The sequence below is a fragment of the Rhipicephalus microplus genome, chromosome 3 (genome assembly GCF_043290135.1).
Source record: "Rhipicephalus microplus isolate Deutch F79 chromosome 3, USDA_Rmic, whole genome shotgun sequence".
In the NCBI taxonomy this organism is placed as follows: domain Eukaryota; kingdom Metazoa; phylum Arthropoda; class Arachnida; order Ixodida; family Ixodidae; genus Rhipicephalus; species Rhipicephalus microplus.
In genome coordinates, this window is record NC_134702.1 from 266,759,897 (window position 1) to 266,773,220 (window position 13,324).

The 13,324-nt window shown below is 46.0% G+C and overlaps 1 protein-coding gene across 3 annotated transcripts in view; it reads left to right on the forward strand.

The window, feature by feature from the left end:
• The window catches only part of LOC119168205 (branched-chain alpha-ketoacid dehydrogenase kinase), a 225,222-nt gene that overhangs the window by 8,525 nt on the left and 203,373 nt on the right, over positions 1 to 13,324 (forward strand). For all 3 annotated transcript variants that reach the window (XM_037419620.2, XM_075890993.1, XM_037419612.2), the window contains exon 2: positions 12,971 to 13,039. In XM_037419620.2, the coding sequence (XP_037275517.1) occupies positions 12,971 to 13,039 (69 nt within the window). The remainder of the gene's footprint in view (positions 1 to 12,970; positions 13,040 to 13,324) is intronic.

Here is a 13,324-nt window from a genome sequence, read left to right on the forward strand (position 1 = left end):
GTAGATATATTATGTTATAGCGGCCATGTACGGCTGGCGCCTGCGCCTCCTTCGCGTCTCGCAGCGTCCCCTTGTTGGGCTCGGTGGTGGGTGGCTGGCATGGCCGCCGAATAAGCTATCAAATTTATGGGAACCCCTAGCCCTCTCACAACTAATCGCCCCTCCAAGAGGTGGCGCACCGATGCAATTTTTGAATTTATTCCAAACAAAAAAGATAACTTCCCAAAGTACCACATTATCCACTGTGAAAGTACAAAAAAGAAAGCTAGAAGCATTTCACCTTTCCTTGTGTCCAAATGTCTCATAGAAACGCTGGGCGCAGGCTACAAGGCCACAAAGACCGCCAGTGGTGACCTGTTACTTGAAATAAAAGAATACGCACAGTACCAGAGACTACATAAACTCACAGCATTTGGGGATCAGCCTATCACAATCACACCGCATCGAACCATGAACACAGTGAAGGGTGTTGTATCAGATGGAGACCTGATGGACCTCTCTGATGATGAACTTCTAACAGGCTGGAAAGAGGAAAACGTCATTCAGGTGCAGCGTATCAAAATAAGAAGAGAAAATAAGGAAATCCCAACGAAGCACATCATACTAACTTTCACATCTAGCACCCTCCTCACTGAAATAGCAACAGGATATCTTAAACTGCCAGTTAGACCATACATACCCAACCCGCGGCGCTGCTTTAAGTGTCAGAGGTTCGGGCACGGCTCCCAGAGCTGCCGAGGACAGCTTACCTGCGCGAAATGCGGCACCAAAGGTCATACTGCTGACGATGACTGTCAGCTACAAGTGCACTGCGCAAACTGTGAGGGTGACCATCCTGCATATTCCAGGTCATGCGTGGCCTGGAAAATGGAAAAAGAAATTATTAATACAAAGTTTAAATTGAATATAAGCTTCCGTGAAGCGCGGCAGGGCGTTTCCCTGCATTTTGCTGGGAACACATCGTATGCCGAAGTGGTGCGAGGGGGGTCAGCACCACTTCGGTTTTCGGCAATGCCTTGGACCACGCCTAGCGTGCCGAGGCAAACGCCACAAGCCCCCATGGGGGGAGCAGCCTCGGCTGCCCAACCCTCCTTGAATACAGCCCCACCGAAGGCGCCTGTGAACCTTGGCAGCAGCCAGAGCACCACACAAACTATAGAGGTCCCCTCGACCTCCAGCCCGGTGGGGTTTAAGGCTCCGTCTGTCACGACGAAGCCTACAACGAAAACAACATTATCTGTCGTCTCTCCAGAGGCGATGGACACATCAACTGCACCGGCGCAGACTGCGCCAAAGGAGCGGCGGGGTTCCCTCGACCGCTCTAAAAAAGACAAAACGGTAATTACAGGGCCTTCTAAAGGCTCTGTAAGATAAGTCACTTCTCTCTTTAGACACCAGCCACACTCATTTCGTACACACAGCCCTTCTTTACTCCCATAATGGAGACACAAATTATACAATGGAACGTCAGAGGACTACTTCGAAACCTCGACGATGTCCAAGAACTTCTACACAAACATTCTCCAAAGGTGCTGTGTGTACACAAAACACTTAAAATCCAAGAATACAAATTTTTTGCGTCAATATGTCGTCTTCCGAAAGGACAGAGATGATGCTGTGGCGTCATCTGGTGGTGTAGCCATTATAGTTAATCGAGGAGTAGCATGCAGTCATCTACCACTAGTGTCAGAATACGCGAAAGGAACAGAACAGGGCATGGAGGTTGCTGCGCAACTCGCCGACAGCGGAAAACCTTGAGAGCTTTAAGAAAATAAAATCTCGAGGCAGGAGAACGCGTCGGCAGGCCGGAAGAGAAAGCTGGCACAGGTTTTTATCAGGGATAAATTCATATACACAAGAGGCTAAAGTCTGGGACATGGTTCGTAGGGTAGCAGGAAGACAGGTACACTCACTCCCACTCGTAAACACACAGGGTGACAGCCTGGAAGATCAGGCGAACTTCCTCGGTGCACACTACGAGCAAGTGTCTAGCTCGGCACACTATACTGAAGTTTTCCAAAGATAAAAAGCAAGGATAGAAAAACAGAAACTAGAATATAAGTGCACAAAACACGAGGCATACAACCAACCTTTCAACTTAGCTGAGCTACAAACATCACTAAACTCTAGCAGTAATTCTGCACCAGGCTACGACCGTGTCACGTATGAAATGTTGAAAAACCTGCCGGCTAAAAGGCGAAAAACTTTACTCTCTCTATACAATGCTATCTGGCTTTCTGGCACCATCCCTGCTTTCTGGAAAGAGGCTATTGTTACCCCTATTTTGAAACAGGGCAAGGACCCTTCCTTAGTTTCAAGTTATAGGCCCATTGCATTAACCAGCTGCCTTTGTAAACTTTTTGAAAAAATGATAAATCGCCGACTTTTACATTTCCTTGAAACACACAATCTGCTCGACCATTTTCAGTGTGGGTTTCGAGAGGGTAGATCCACCACCGACCATTTGGTGCGTATCGAGGCACAGATCCGAGACGCTTTTGTCCACAAACAATACTTCTTCTCAGTGTTTCTCGATATCGAGAAGGCTTACGACACAACATGGCGTTTTGGGATATTAAGAGACTTGTCTCACCTGGGTGTGCGCGGTAGAATGCTTTCCATAATTGAGAGTTACTTGTCCAATCGGAAATTTCGCGTCCGTGTGGGCAGCACTCTCTCCCAAACATTTGTGCAAGAAACGGGAGTACCGCAAGGTGGTGTACTTAGTTGTACACTTTTTATTATTAAAAGGAATTCCTTGCACCTGTTCATCCCCCGTAACATGTTCTATTCCACATATGTCGATGACGTCCAGCTTGGCTTTAAGTCATGCAACCTAGCAATGTGTGAGCGGCAGGTTCAGTTAGGTTTAAACAAGCTCTCCAAATGGGCAGAGGAAAACGGATTCCGGCTGAACCCAGAAAAAAGCACGTGTGTCTTGTTCTCCCGAAAGAGAGGCGTGCACTCAGAACCTGACATTGAACTGAACGGTCAACGTCTGTCTGTCAATGCGGAACATAAATTCTTAGGCTTAATCTTGGACAACAAGTTGACATTCGTACCACACATCAAGTATTTAAAAACAAAATGTTTAAAAGCTATGATTGTTATAAAAGTGTTGTCACGTACTACGTGGGGTAGTGACAGGCAATGCCTCATGAACCTGTATAGAAGCCTCATTCGCACCCGCTTAGATTATGGGGCCGTTGTCTATCAGTCTGCTACTCAAAGTGCCTTGAAGATGCTGGACCCCGTGCACCATTTGGGCATCCGCCTTTCTACGGGTGCTTTTCGCACCAGCCCCGTAGAAAGCCTTTATGTTGAGTCAAATGAGTGGTCGCTTCATCTGCAGAGAACTTACATGTCCTTTGTTTATTTCCTTAAGGTGAAAGCAGACAAGAAGCACCCCTCATATTCTACAATTAATGATTTGTCGAGCTCAACTCTGTTTCAAAACAGGCCTTCGATGAGGAAGCCCTTCTCAGTTCGCCTGAAGAGTCTAGCTGAGGAAACTGGAGGCTCACTTGAACACAGTTTAATGGCTCCTGTAGCATACTTGCCACCGTGGCAATGGCAGACTATAGACTGCAATGTGTCTTTTCTAGAAGTTACAAAACATGCGCCTATTGCCCATATCCAAACATATTTCCTGGAACTTCAACACAAATACACACGTCCTGAGTCCTTTACAGATGCCTCTAAGTCCAACTTCTCTGTGTCCTACGCTGCTGTTGGCCCTTCCTTTTCGGATGCTGGCCCTCTACATCCAGGCACAAGTATCTTCACAGCGGAAGCTTACGCGATACTTGTGGCAGCTAAACACATCAAACAATTACAAATACAAAAAGCAGTAATTTATACAGACTCCCTCAGTGTGGTAACGGCTCTGCACAGTCTTAAAAAACAAAAAAACCCTGTCCTTGTCTCACTTTACTTCATTTTTTGCACACTCTACACACTCGACCAACATATTGTAGTGTGCTGGGTGCCAGGGCACCGTGAGATCCAAGGCAACGTGAGGGCGGATCAGCTCGCTGCATCCGCCCACAAAAGCACTGCCCCTACACCCATATCAATCCCGGTCCTTGATCTGAAGCCGTCTTTCAAACGAAACCTCAGGGACTACTGGCAGAGCAAGTGGAATAAACACACACAAAACAAACTACACGTTATCAAGCCACACCTTGGCCATTGGCCACCAGTATCAAAATCACGTCTAACAGAGGTAACACTAACAAGACTCAGGATAGGACACACATACACGACACACACACATCTTTTGTCCGATGGTGATCCACCATTGTGTGATAAATGTGGTGAGGCATTAACAGTTCTTCACGTTTTAATCCAATGTAAACAGACACTCTAAGAAGACAACACTTTCCATTACCCTACCGACAACATATACCTTTACACCCTGCAATGTTTGTCGGTAGGGAACCACTTTTCACCCATAAATCATTGTTAGCTTTTTTAAGAGATGTCATTTTTTACCATGTAATATACCCAGGCAATGCGTAGCGTGACCTCTCAAGAGAGGTTGCTGCTGCTGTGACTACATTTAAAAGCACTTGCCTCGCAGCCCTTGGACACAAGGGCGCTGATGAGGCACGTGTGATAGTGCCAAATATTTTTACATGTTTTTATTATCAAAACCTTTGTCACCCTTTTTAATATGCATATCGCGCCACTGTCATGTCTTTAATACTTATGTTTTTACCCGCATTATCGCGAGGAATTTTAAGGCCCCTATACAGCCACGCAACACATCATTGTCCACATCTCTATACTCATTGAAATGGCGCTCTTTGGTTATCAATTGGCCCTTGCGCCATAAAACGCCACACATCATCGGGCTAGTTTGCACGCCTCTGCAAACGTCAGTGTGGCCCTCTTCAGAAGTTCTGCTTGCGTGGTCTCGTCTTTCAGTCCGGCAACGAAACGGTCCCGCAAAGCTTCATCCAAAAATGCCCTGAAATCGCAGGAGGTAGCCAGACTCTTCAATTCCAACGCAAAGCCCGCCACCGGTTCTGTGTCCTGTTGAATCCGGCGGTTGAATCGGAAACGTTCCGCTATGACCATGGGTTCCGGAGCATAATGCTTCTTGAGGGCTTGAATTAGTTGCGCATATTCTTTCTCCTCGGGCTTCACGGGAGCTAGTAGATTTTTAAGCGTGCGATAGGTTTTCTTCCCAATAGCGGTAACCAGCACCGAAACTTTGAGGTCGTCGCTCACCTGGGTCGCCCAAAGGAAGTGCTCGAACCGCTCGATGTACGATTCGAAATTCTCGTCTCCGTCCTCGAGGAAGAGTTCGAACTTGCCAGCCGCTGCCATGTTAAAGTCTTCCGCTCCCAAAAGTGCCTGGCGTCTGTCGGCAGTGCAGATTCACACGGGTCCCACCCTCGTCACCACTATTATATCTTCGTCTAAACAGGCGCGAGACCGGCAGGCAGCACACGGTGGCTAAGTGCAACACATGTTTATTCGGTCACACAACCAACTGTTTCACAACCAGGAAGGAAGAGGGGCGGTTGCTTATATACATAATCCAGCCACTATCACACCGAGCATTGACGTCACGAACCCAACAGTCCGAGTCCGGGTCACCGCTGATAGCGAAGCGCGCCTGCGTCAGCCCCCCTATGCACAAACATGATAACACAACAATGCTCATTAGCATACGCTCTACACTCGAGCTAGATGTGTTCCACAGTTCCGATGGAGCCACAATTATTGCAGTACGGACTCGCTGATCGACCGTAAGCTGTAAGGAGTGGTGCTTTTTACACTTGTCACTTGAACTCTGCTTGATATAAAACACTGTTGAGATCAAAATAAAGGCATGTTTTTTCTTATGTGATGCATGTAGTGCAACTTCTGGGGCGGCATGCTGCCATTAAGCTCGACGAGCAGAAGTAAAACGACAGTTGCATCCACATCATTGAGTTTCCAAATGAATTTTCAAGAATTTCATCTGCCTGAAAAGCATGTGTGTTTGAGACATTGATCGACCTGCAACATTTGAGAGAGTTAAACAGTGCACTCCACATTCTTTACCATGTAAGTGACTGCGCAACGTGGTTGAAAATCATTCCCAGGCCAAGCATGTGGTACAGCAACAGTGGCTTTGCTTGCAAGCGTTTTCTTACCATGGTTAATTCCATCAGGCAGGCATGGAACATATATTTTGAATGCTATAGTAAACATTCACATGCTTTCTGTAGCGCAATCACAGGATTTTACAAAGCATTTTGGATGCATCATAAGAGAGCTTGAATATAACCTTTCATGCCTTGGTAAATAAGGTGGCGGGTATTTAGCGCTTCCCGTGATTTGGGTACATATTTTGAATTGATTGTCTATTCAGTGCCACTCATGAATTTATCTGGTGAAAACGGCACAGGGCGTGCGTCCGCATGTTTTATCCTTGGTGAGCTGACCTTGGTGCCAACCAACGTGAATCGCCCCGCATGCCATGCCTGGGCCTTGGGAATACTATGCCAAGGATTAGAGACAAAAACATGGTTGATCCCTCTGTCAAAGGAATCGGTATAATGAAAGTTGAAAATGCATTCTCAGAAATAGCTAAGCCTTTATTGTGCATTGTTTCGATGCAGGGTCCAAGGAATGAATGGTATAGCAACAAATTGCAATGTCACATGAAGAGTGGCATGCAGCTCCAAACATGCAGTGCTGTGCTCAGTCTGAAAGGATGCATGAAAAGAACATACACAGGGGTAGTGCGAACAAACAGCTGTCACAGCTCCACACATAAAGTGCGATGCTCCAACACAAAAGAGGACAGACGAAACAAACACACAAGTATACCCAGGATGAACGCAAACTAAAACTGCCTCAGTTATAACTTTTTTATGTGTGAGTGGCACGCTCTTTCTGGAATAGCGGCTGCTGCAGTAAGTGAAGTTGCCCTCGTGCTCTTTCTAACTTGCGATTAGGGCATACAAACCACTCCCAACGCCAGAAGAGCATGCGTGCACTGCAGAGCATAGGGGGATGATCTTTGAAGTGTGCCCTTCGAGCTTCTCACGCTGTCTTGCTAGTGATGACAAAAATGCACTGAAGCCAATGAGCTCCGAGTACAGCCAATGGCAAATGGTGTCTATAAATAGCTTGCTGTTAGTATGCTGAAGTACCTGTCTTTTGTGGCCAAGTAGCTTCAAGCCGCACGTTGAGGAGCAAGTAGTTGTAGGTTCGACTCTCAGCGGCAGTATGTTTTTTTCTAGCTTTCTCTTTGTTATCTGTAAGTGTATATCTTACGTACAGGGGGAGTAATTGCTAAAACTATCAATGTCCCCCGAAATTCTGCCATGCATTCAGGGCTCCTTTTCTATTCGTTCCATTGACAAGCTGCATGTTTTGCGAACTGTGCCGCTCGATGAGCGGTGGTACATCCGCGGAAAACAGCAGGAGTGCGTAAAGGAGAAACTGGATTTGTTGCTTTCTGCCCACAAGGTGCAGACTTATGATCACATTGCCAGATGCTATTTGGCTCAGTCAGTACTATAGAACATCAGTTAATTTTATGGGAGTGTAAATTCACATTGAACTGGCTACAGCCTGTCTTTATTAGACGTTCCTGGGATCACTTGCTTCACATGTCGTGCGCTGCTGATCCAGTGTTCCTGCTGGTCTTTGAAGCATAGTCACTGCAGAAAACTGAGCAACTGTGTTCCAGGAGAGGTGTGTAAACTTAAGGGCCTAATTTTTTGTTAGATACAATATTAATGAGAATTGACGAACTGATGCCAAGGAAAGTACAGGGGATGTTAATAATTGATTGATATGTGGGGTTAACGTCCCAAAACCATCATATGATTATGAGAGTCACTATAGTGGAGGGTTCCGGAAATTTCGACCACCTGGGGTTATTTAACGTGCACCCAAATCTGAGCAGACAAGCCTACAGCATTTTCGCCTCCATCGAAAATGCAGCCACCACAGCCGGGATTCGATCCCGCGGCCTGCGAGTCAGCAGCCGAGTACCTTAACCACTAGACCACCGCGGCGGGGCTGGGGATGTTAACAATAGCAAGTGTAATGTAAAGGGGAATACAGAAAAAGTGAACAAGAACATACCTTGTTGCCGGCAACCTTTGAGTGATCTGTCCAGTGCTCTACCGCTGTGGTGGTGGTCATCTATTGGTCCACTTTGAATACCTATATAGTCATCATCGTCATCAGCCTGACTACATTCACTGTAGAACAAAGGCCTCTTCCATGTTCTGCCAGTCAACTCGGTCCTGTGCTTGTTGCTGCCATTTTATAGCTGCAAACTTCTTAATCTCATCTGGCCACCTAACCTTTCGTCTCCCCCTAACCTGCTCGCCTTCCTTGGAAATTCATTCATCATCAGCCTGACTACGTCCATTGCAGGACAAAGGCCTCTCCCATGTTCTGCCAGTTAACCCGGTCCTGTGCTTGCTGCTGCCAATTTATACCCGCAAACTTCTTAATCTCATCTGCCCACCTAACCTTCTGTCTCCCCCTAACCCGCTTGCCTTCTCTGGGAATCCAGTTAGTTACCCTTAACGACCAGCGGTTATCCGGTTATCCTGTCTACGTGCTACATGCCCGGCCCATGTCCATTTCTTCTTCTTGATATCAGCTATGATATCCTTAACGCCCGTTTGTTCCCTAATCCACTCTGCTCCCTTCTTGTCTCTTAAGGTTACACCTACCATTTTTCTTTCCATTGCTCGCTGCGTCGTCCTCAATTTAAGCTGAACCCTCTTTGTAAGTCTCAAGGTTTCCGCTCTTTAGCTAAGACTAAATAAGATGCAGCTGTTATATACCTTCCTCTTGAGAGATAGCGTCAATCTACCTGTCATGATGTGGGAATCCATTCAGTTACCCTTAATGACCAGCGGTTATCCTGTCTACGAACTACATACCCGGCTCATGTCCGTTTCCTCTTCCTGATTTCAACTATGATATCCTTAACTACGGTTTGTTCCCAGATTCATTCTGCTCTTTTCTTGTTTCTTAAGTTTAAACCTATCATTTTTCTTTGTAAGTCTCAAGGTTTCCGCTCCGTAGCTAAGGCTAAATAAGATCCAACTGTTATATATCTTCTTCTTGAGAGATAGCGTCAATCTACCTGTCATGATATGAGAGTGCATGCCAAGTGTGCTCCACCCCGTTCTTATTCTTCTAGTTACTTCAGTCTCGTGGTTCGGCTCCGCGGTTTTTACCTGTCCTAAGTAGACGTAGTCTTGTACAACTTCAAATGCACTGTTACCTATCTCACTGTTGTCTTCCCAGGGTGTTGTAGATTACCTTTGTTTTCTGCAGACTAATTTTAAGACCTACCTTTCTGCTCTCCTTGTCTAATGCCATAATCATGAGTAGCGATTCGTCCTCTGAGTTACTCAGCCATGCAATCTCATCGGCGATGTGCAGGTTATTAACATACTCTCCATTAACACTTATTCCTCACTCTTCCCACTCTAGGCCTCTGAAAACCTTTTGTAAGCACGCGGTAAATAGCATTGGCGAGATTGTCACCCCCTGCGCTACGCCTTTCTTGATTAGTATTCTGTTACTTTCTTTATGGAGCGCTATGGTAGCAGTTGATCCCCTGTAGATTTCTTCCAGGATGTTTATATATGCTTCGTTAATGCCCTGATTCCGCAGTGTCTGCATGACTGCTGATATTTCTACTAAATAGAACGCCTTCTTCTAATCTATGAAGGCTATGTTTAGTGGTTGGCTGTATTCTGAGCATTTTTCTATTGCCTGATTGATAGTATGAACGTAGTTGATTGTTGAGTAGCCTGTTCAAAATCCTGTTTGTTCCTTTGGTTGATTGAATTTTAATGTTGTCTTTGCAATTACCTTTGTAAATAGCTTGTATATGACGGAGAGCAAGCTGATCGGCCTGTAATTATTCAAGTCCTTGTCATCTCCTTTCTTATGTAGTAAGATAATACATAAGATATTGATATATTAAGGCTATTATGAAGATAATAAGATACTAGGCATATGTATTTAAACATGACAATGTCAGTAAGTGCTGCCAGTAGCCATTATGAGAGCTGGAACACACTATTTTTTTCTGTGAAGGCTGTGATGAGATCAGAACATAGGTCACGCACGGCGCCGTAATCGTCCGCCGCCGCTGGTGTTTGCAACCACTATTGAAAAAAATAAAGTAATGAACTCCAAAGACAATGGCATTTTAATGCGGGTCCGCTGCGTGCCAGCCCAGTATTCTACCTCTGATCTGCGCCAGTGCTTGGAACTCGTCTCTAAACTGGCCTTATGCAGGCTTTATGTCGGGAAAGGAATCGCGTTAATATGAGTAATAATGCACTTTGGAACGTCAAAGGAACAGCCAGCCATCACGAAATGCGAATTGCATAACGAGTGGGTTGTCCAACGCTCCAACCCATTAGAAAACTTATTTTTGATCACCTATTAACTGTGGCGCATACCCACTTCCCGCATAATTCTTCACCGTCGTCAGCAACTGCATGAAAAATTGCACGAAATTTCTAACTGTGTAGTGAATACCATGCTTCTCCAAAGAGTGACGAAGGATAGCATAGTGGATGCTGGCTTACTACTCAAAAAGTATGATTATTTATGGTGTAGTGGGTACCCTACAGTGTGCTTGTAGCAGTTGCCAAAGAGTGTTTAGAAAAGGCCCTAAAAGGTCGATCTTCCAGCTTTCGCTGTCACTGTGCTGCTCGTTCCGCACAGGCCTGGCGTTCTTTGCGTGATGCCATCATGTACACAGCAAGTTCGTCCACTTTTCTTTCTTCACATTTATCTTACAGTTAATACTACTAATATCCCCTATACTTTCCTTGGGATTATTGTCTGTTGGTTCTCAATAATATTGCGTCTAACAAAGAAAACAAACCCTTAAGTATACACTCTATTCTTTTTTCATAGGGAGGGCCTCATTCTGGCAGACTTGATGACTTCAGGTAGTTTTTGAGGTATTATTTGTCAGCTGTATTCAGGGGAGAAATGGAGGTTTCACTGGCCATAATGGCTGCTGACACTGACTGACGCCTTTAAATGCACATATACACCCTATAAAGGGGACGGAGAGAAGACTGCCACCGAGCGCTAGAGCTGGATAGTTCGAAGGTCGCTGGTTCGCTCCCTGTCAACGGCAAGTTATCTTTTTGCCCACTTTTCTTTTTCATGTGTACTTAACAGTTGCTACTAATAACACCCCCTATGCTTTCCCTGGCATAATTGTCTGTTCTTATTAATATTTTTCCAGGGGTAATGTTAGCTGTCAGCACAGTTTACGACATGGCATTTTTATGCAACATTGCAAAACATTACTAAGAGCCTGACATGGCCTCGCTCATGGGCAGGCCACCACGCACAGCATGCAAGTGTCACGAGCAAGAGCCCGTAGGGGGAAAAACGAAGACAGCGATGTGTAGATGACAGTCAGTGCTGCGCGAGCGCGTGCACTGTACAGCGAGGCCCGAGGCGCCTGACCCCAGAGGCGATTGGCGCGTGAGCAGTGACGATCTGGCATTGTCGATGTAAGGGCTTCGCAAGAGAAGGTTGCATCGCCAGCAAACGCACTGGCGACGGGAGCAGCAGGACAGAGACTCGGCAACTTGTGATGCGGGCGTCCCGAGAAAAAGAAGGAGGCCTTGACACGCTTCGAGGGAGGCTGCTCGGGATGCAGCAGCCGCGCACAGCTACCGCTGACATTTCTGGTACAAACCCCTTTGGAAGCAAGCCATCGAAGACAGTCTCTGGGTGGCGAGCAATATGGGTGACCACGTCTACGGGTGACCGCGTCGGCAGCGGCATGAACAGCGGCATTTGTAGAGAAGGCCGAGAATCCTGACAAGGACACAACCAATCCGGACATGGACGAGCAGCGTGTCAGTTGCGACAAGTAAGGTGACAAGAAGCATCATGAGGAGCACTAAGGCTGTAGAGATGTTTGGCAATAGTTAGGACAGTTTAGTCTGTAAAGGGATTTGTTTATAGGTTAGTAGTTTAGACAACAGTTAATTCTATTTGTTTGCTACATTGTTGTATATTTCTAAATGAAGGGTGTGCCGTGCAGGTGTTTATTAAATCGGTTTTATGGTTAATGAAGTCATGTCTATCGCACGCAGCATTGTGCGCATCCCGCTGATTTCCAGCTTCATATTGTGCTTGGAAATCATTTCTGCAATAATTATGGAGCAGAGAAGGACCATAATGTGTGTCAGATGTTCGAAGGAATAAGTGCATGCACAATTTTCTTTCTGCACTCGTTGTGGCTCTTAAACCACCGAAAGGTTGGACAACAAGACAAAGATGGGCTGTGCGCTGACTTATAACCAAAGCTTTATTGCCCACAAGGCAGTGTACAAGGTGCCCCAGCTAACTCTAGGTGAAGTTTAAAAGCATTCTCTCACACTTTATAATTCCCTGGAGCTTGTCACACTACTGACAGGTTTGAATGTCTGTGTTACCATTCGGGCTTGCTGGCAGCACATCTTGAGAAACGCTAAGTGTGATGCACCTGAACTCATAGAGTTTCTTATAAATGCACTAGTGTCTATGGGAGGTGCAATGCGTGGCGCTTCAGCGAGCATGGGAATGATGGGTTGTACATGGATTTGCCTAATTTTCGTCCTTTATGCTCTGTCTGGCTTTGCATGGCTCTAAGCTTCTTTCTCATGAAACAACAATCTGCAATAGTTTTTCAGTTGCACTTCATCACCTTAACCTTTAGGCTCACCAATTCGAATTGGATCACAAAGTTCAAAACAAAACTGAAACACTGCAATAAAGGAAGCCACAATTGTGTTCAAAGCCGGTAAGCACGAAGACTAGGCAAATTCATGTCATACTCGTAATTCCCATGGTCCCTGAATGATCACAGCGCCAGAGTCCCCTCTACTTAATTTTAGGAAACTCTATGCTTGAACTGGGTCATCGTATTGAAGGAGTTGCAATCACGTTCTTGTTTTTGCAGCCTTCGGTGCGGTTGACGCCAACGACCATCCTGTACTCGGGCAAGTCTCCCGATGGCAGCCACTTGCTGGTAAGAATAGCGCTCGCCACACTGACAGACACTTACTTCAGTAATGCACGTTGCTGGGTGAGTCAGCGGTATATTACTGAACAAGGTGCTTCTCAAGCAAAACACGAACAAGGTAGTGAATAAGCCCGTCTCCGTTCACTTCCTTGTCCGTGTTTCCTTAGCGAAGCACCTGGTATAACCATTCAGGCACCTTCGTGCTGTTACAACATTGGAGGGCTTGCTGGCGTTTACTTGTACGAGACAAGTGGCGAAAACACTATTATGCACAATAGTTTTCTCTTGGGC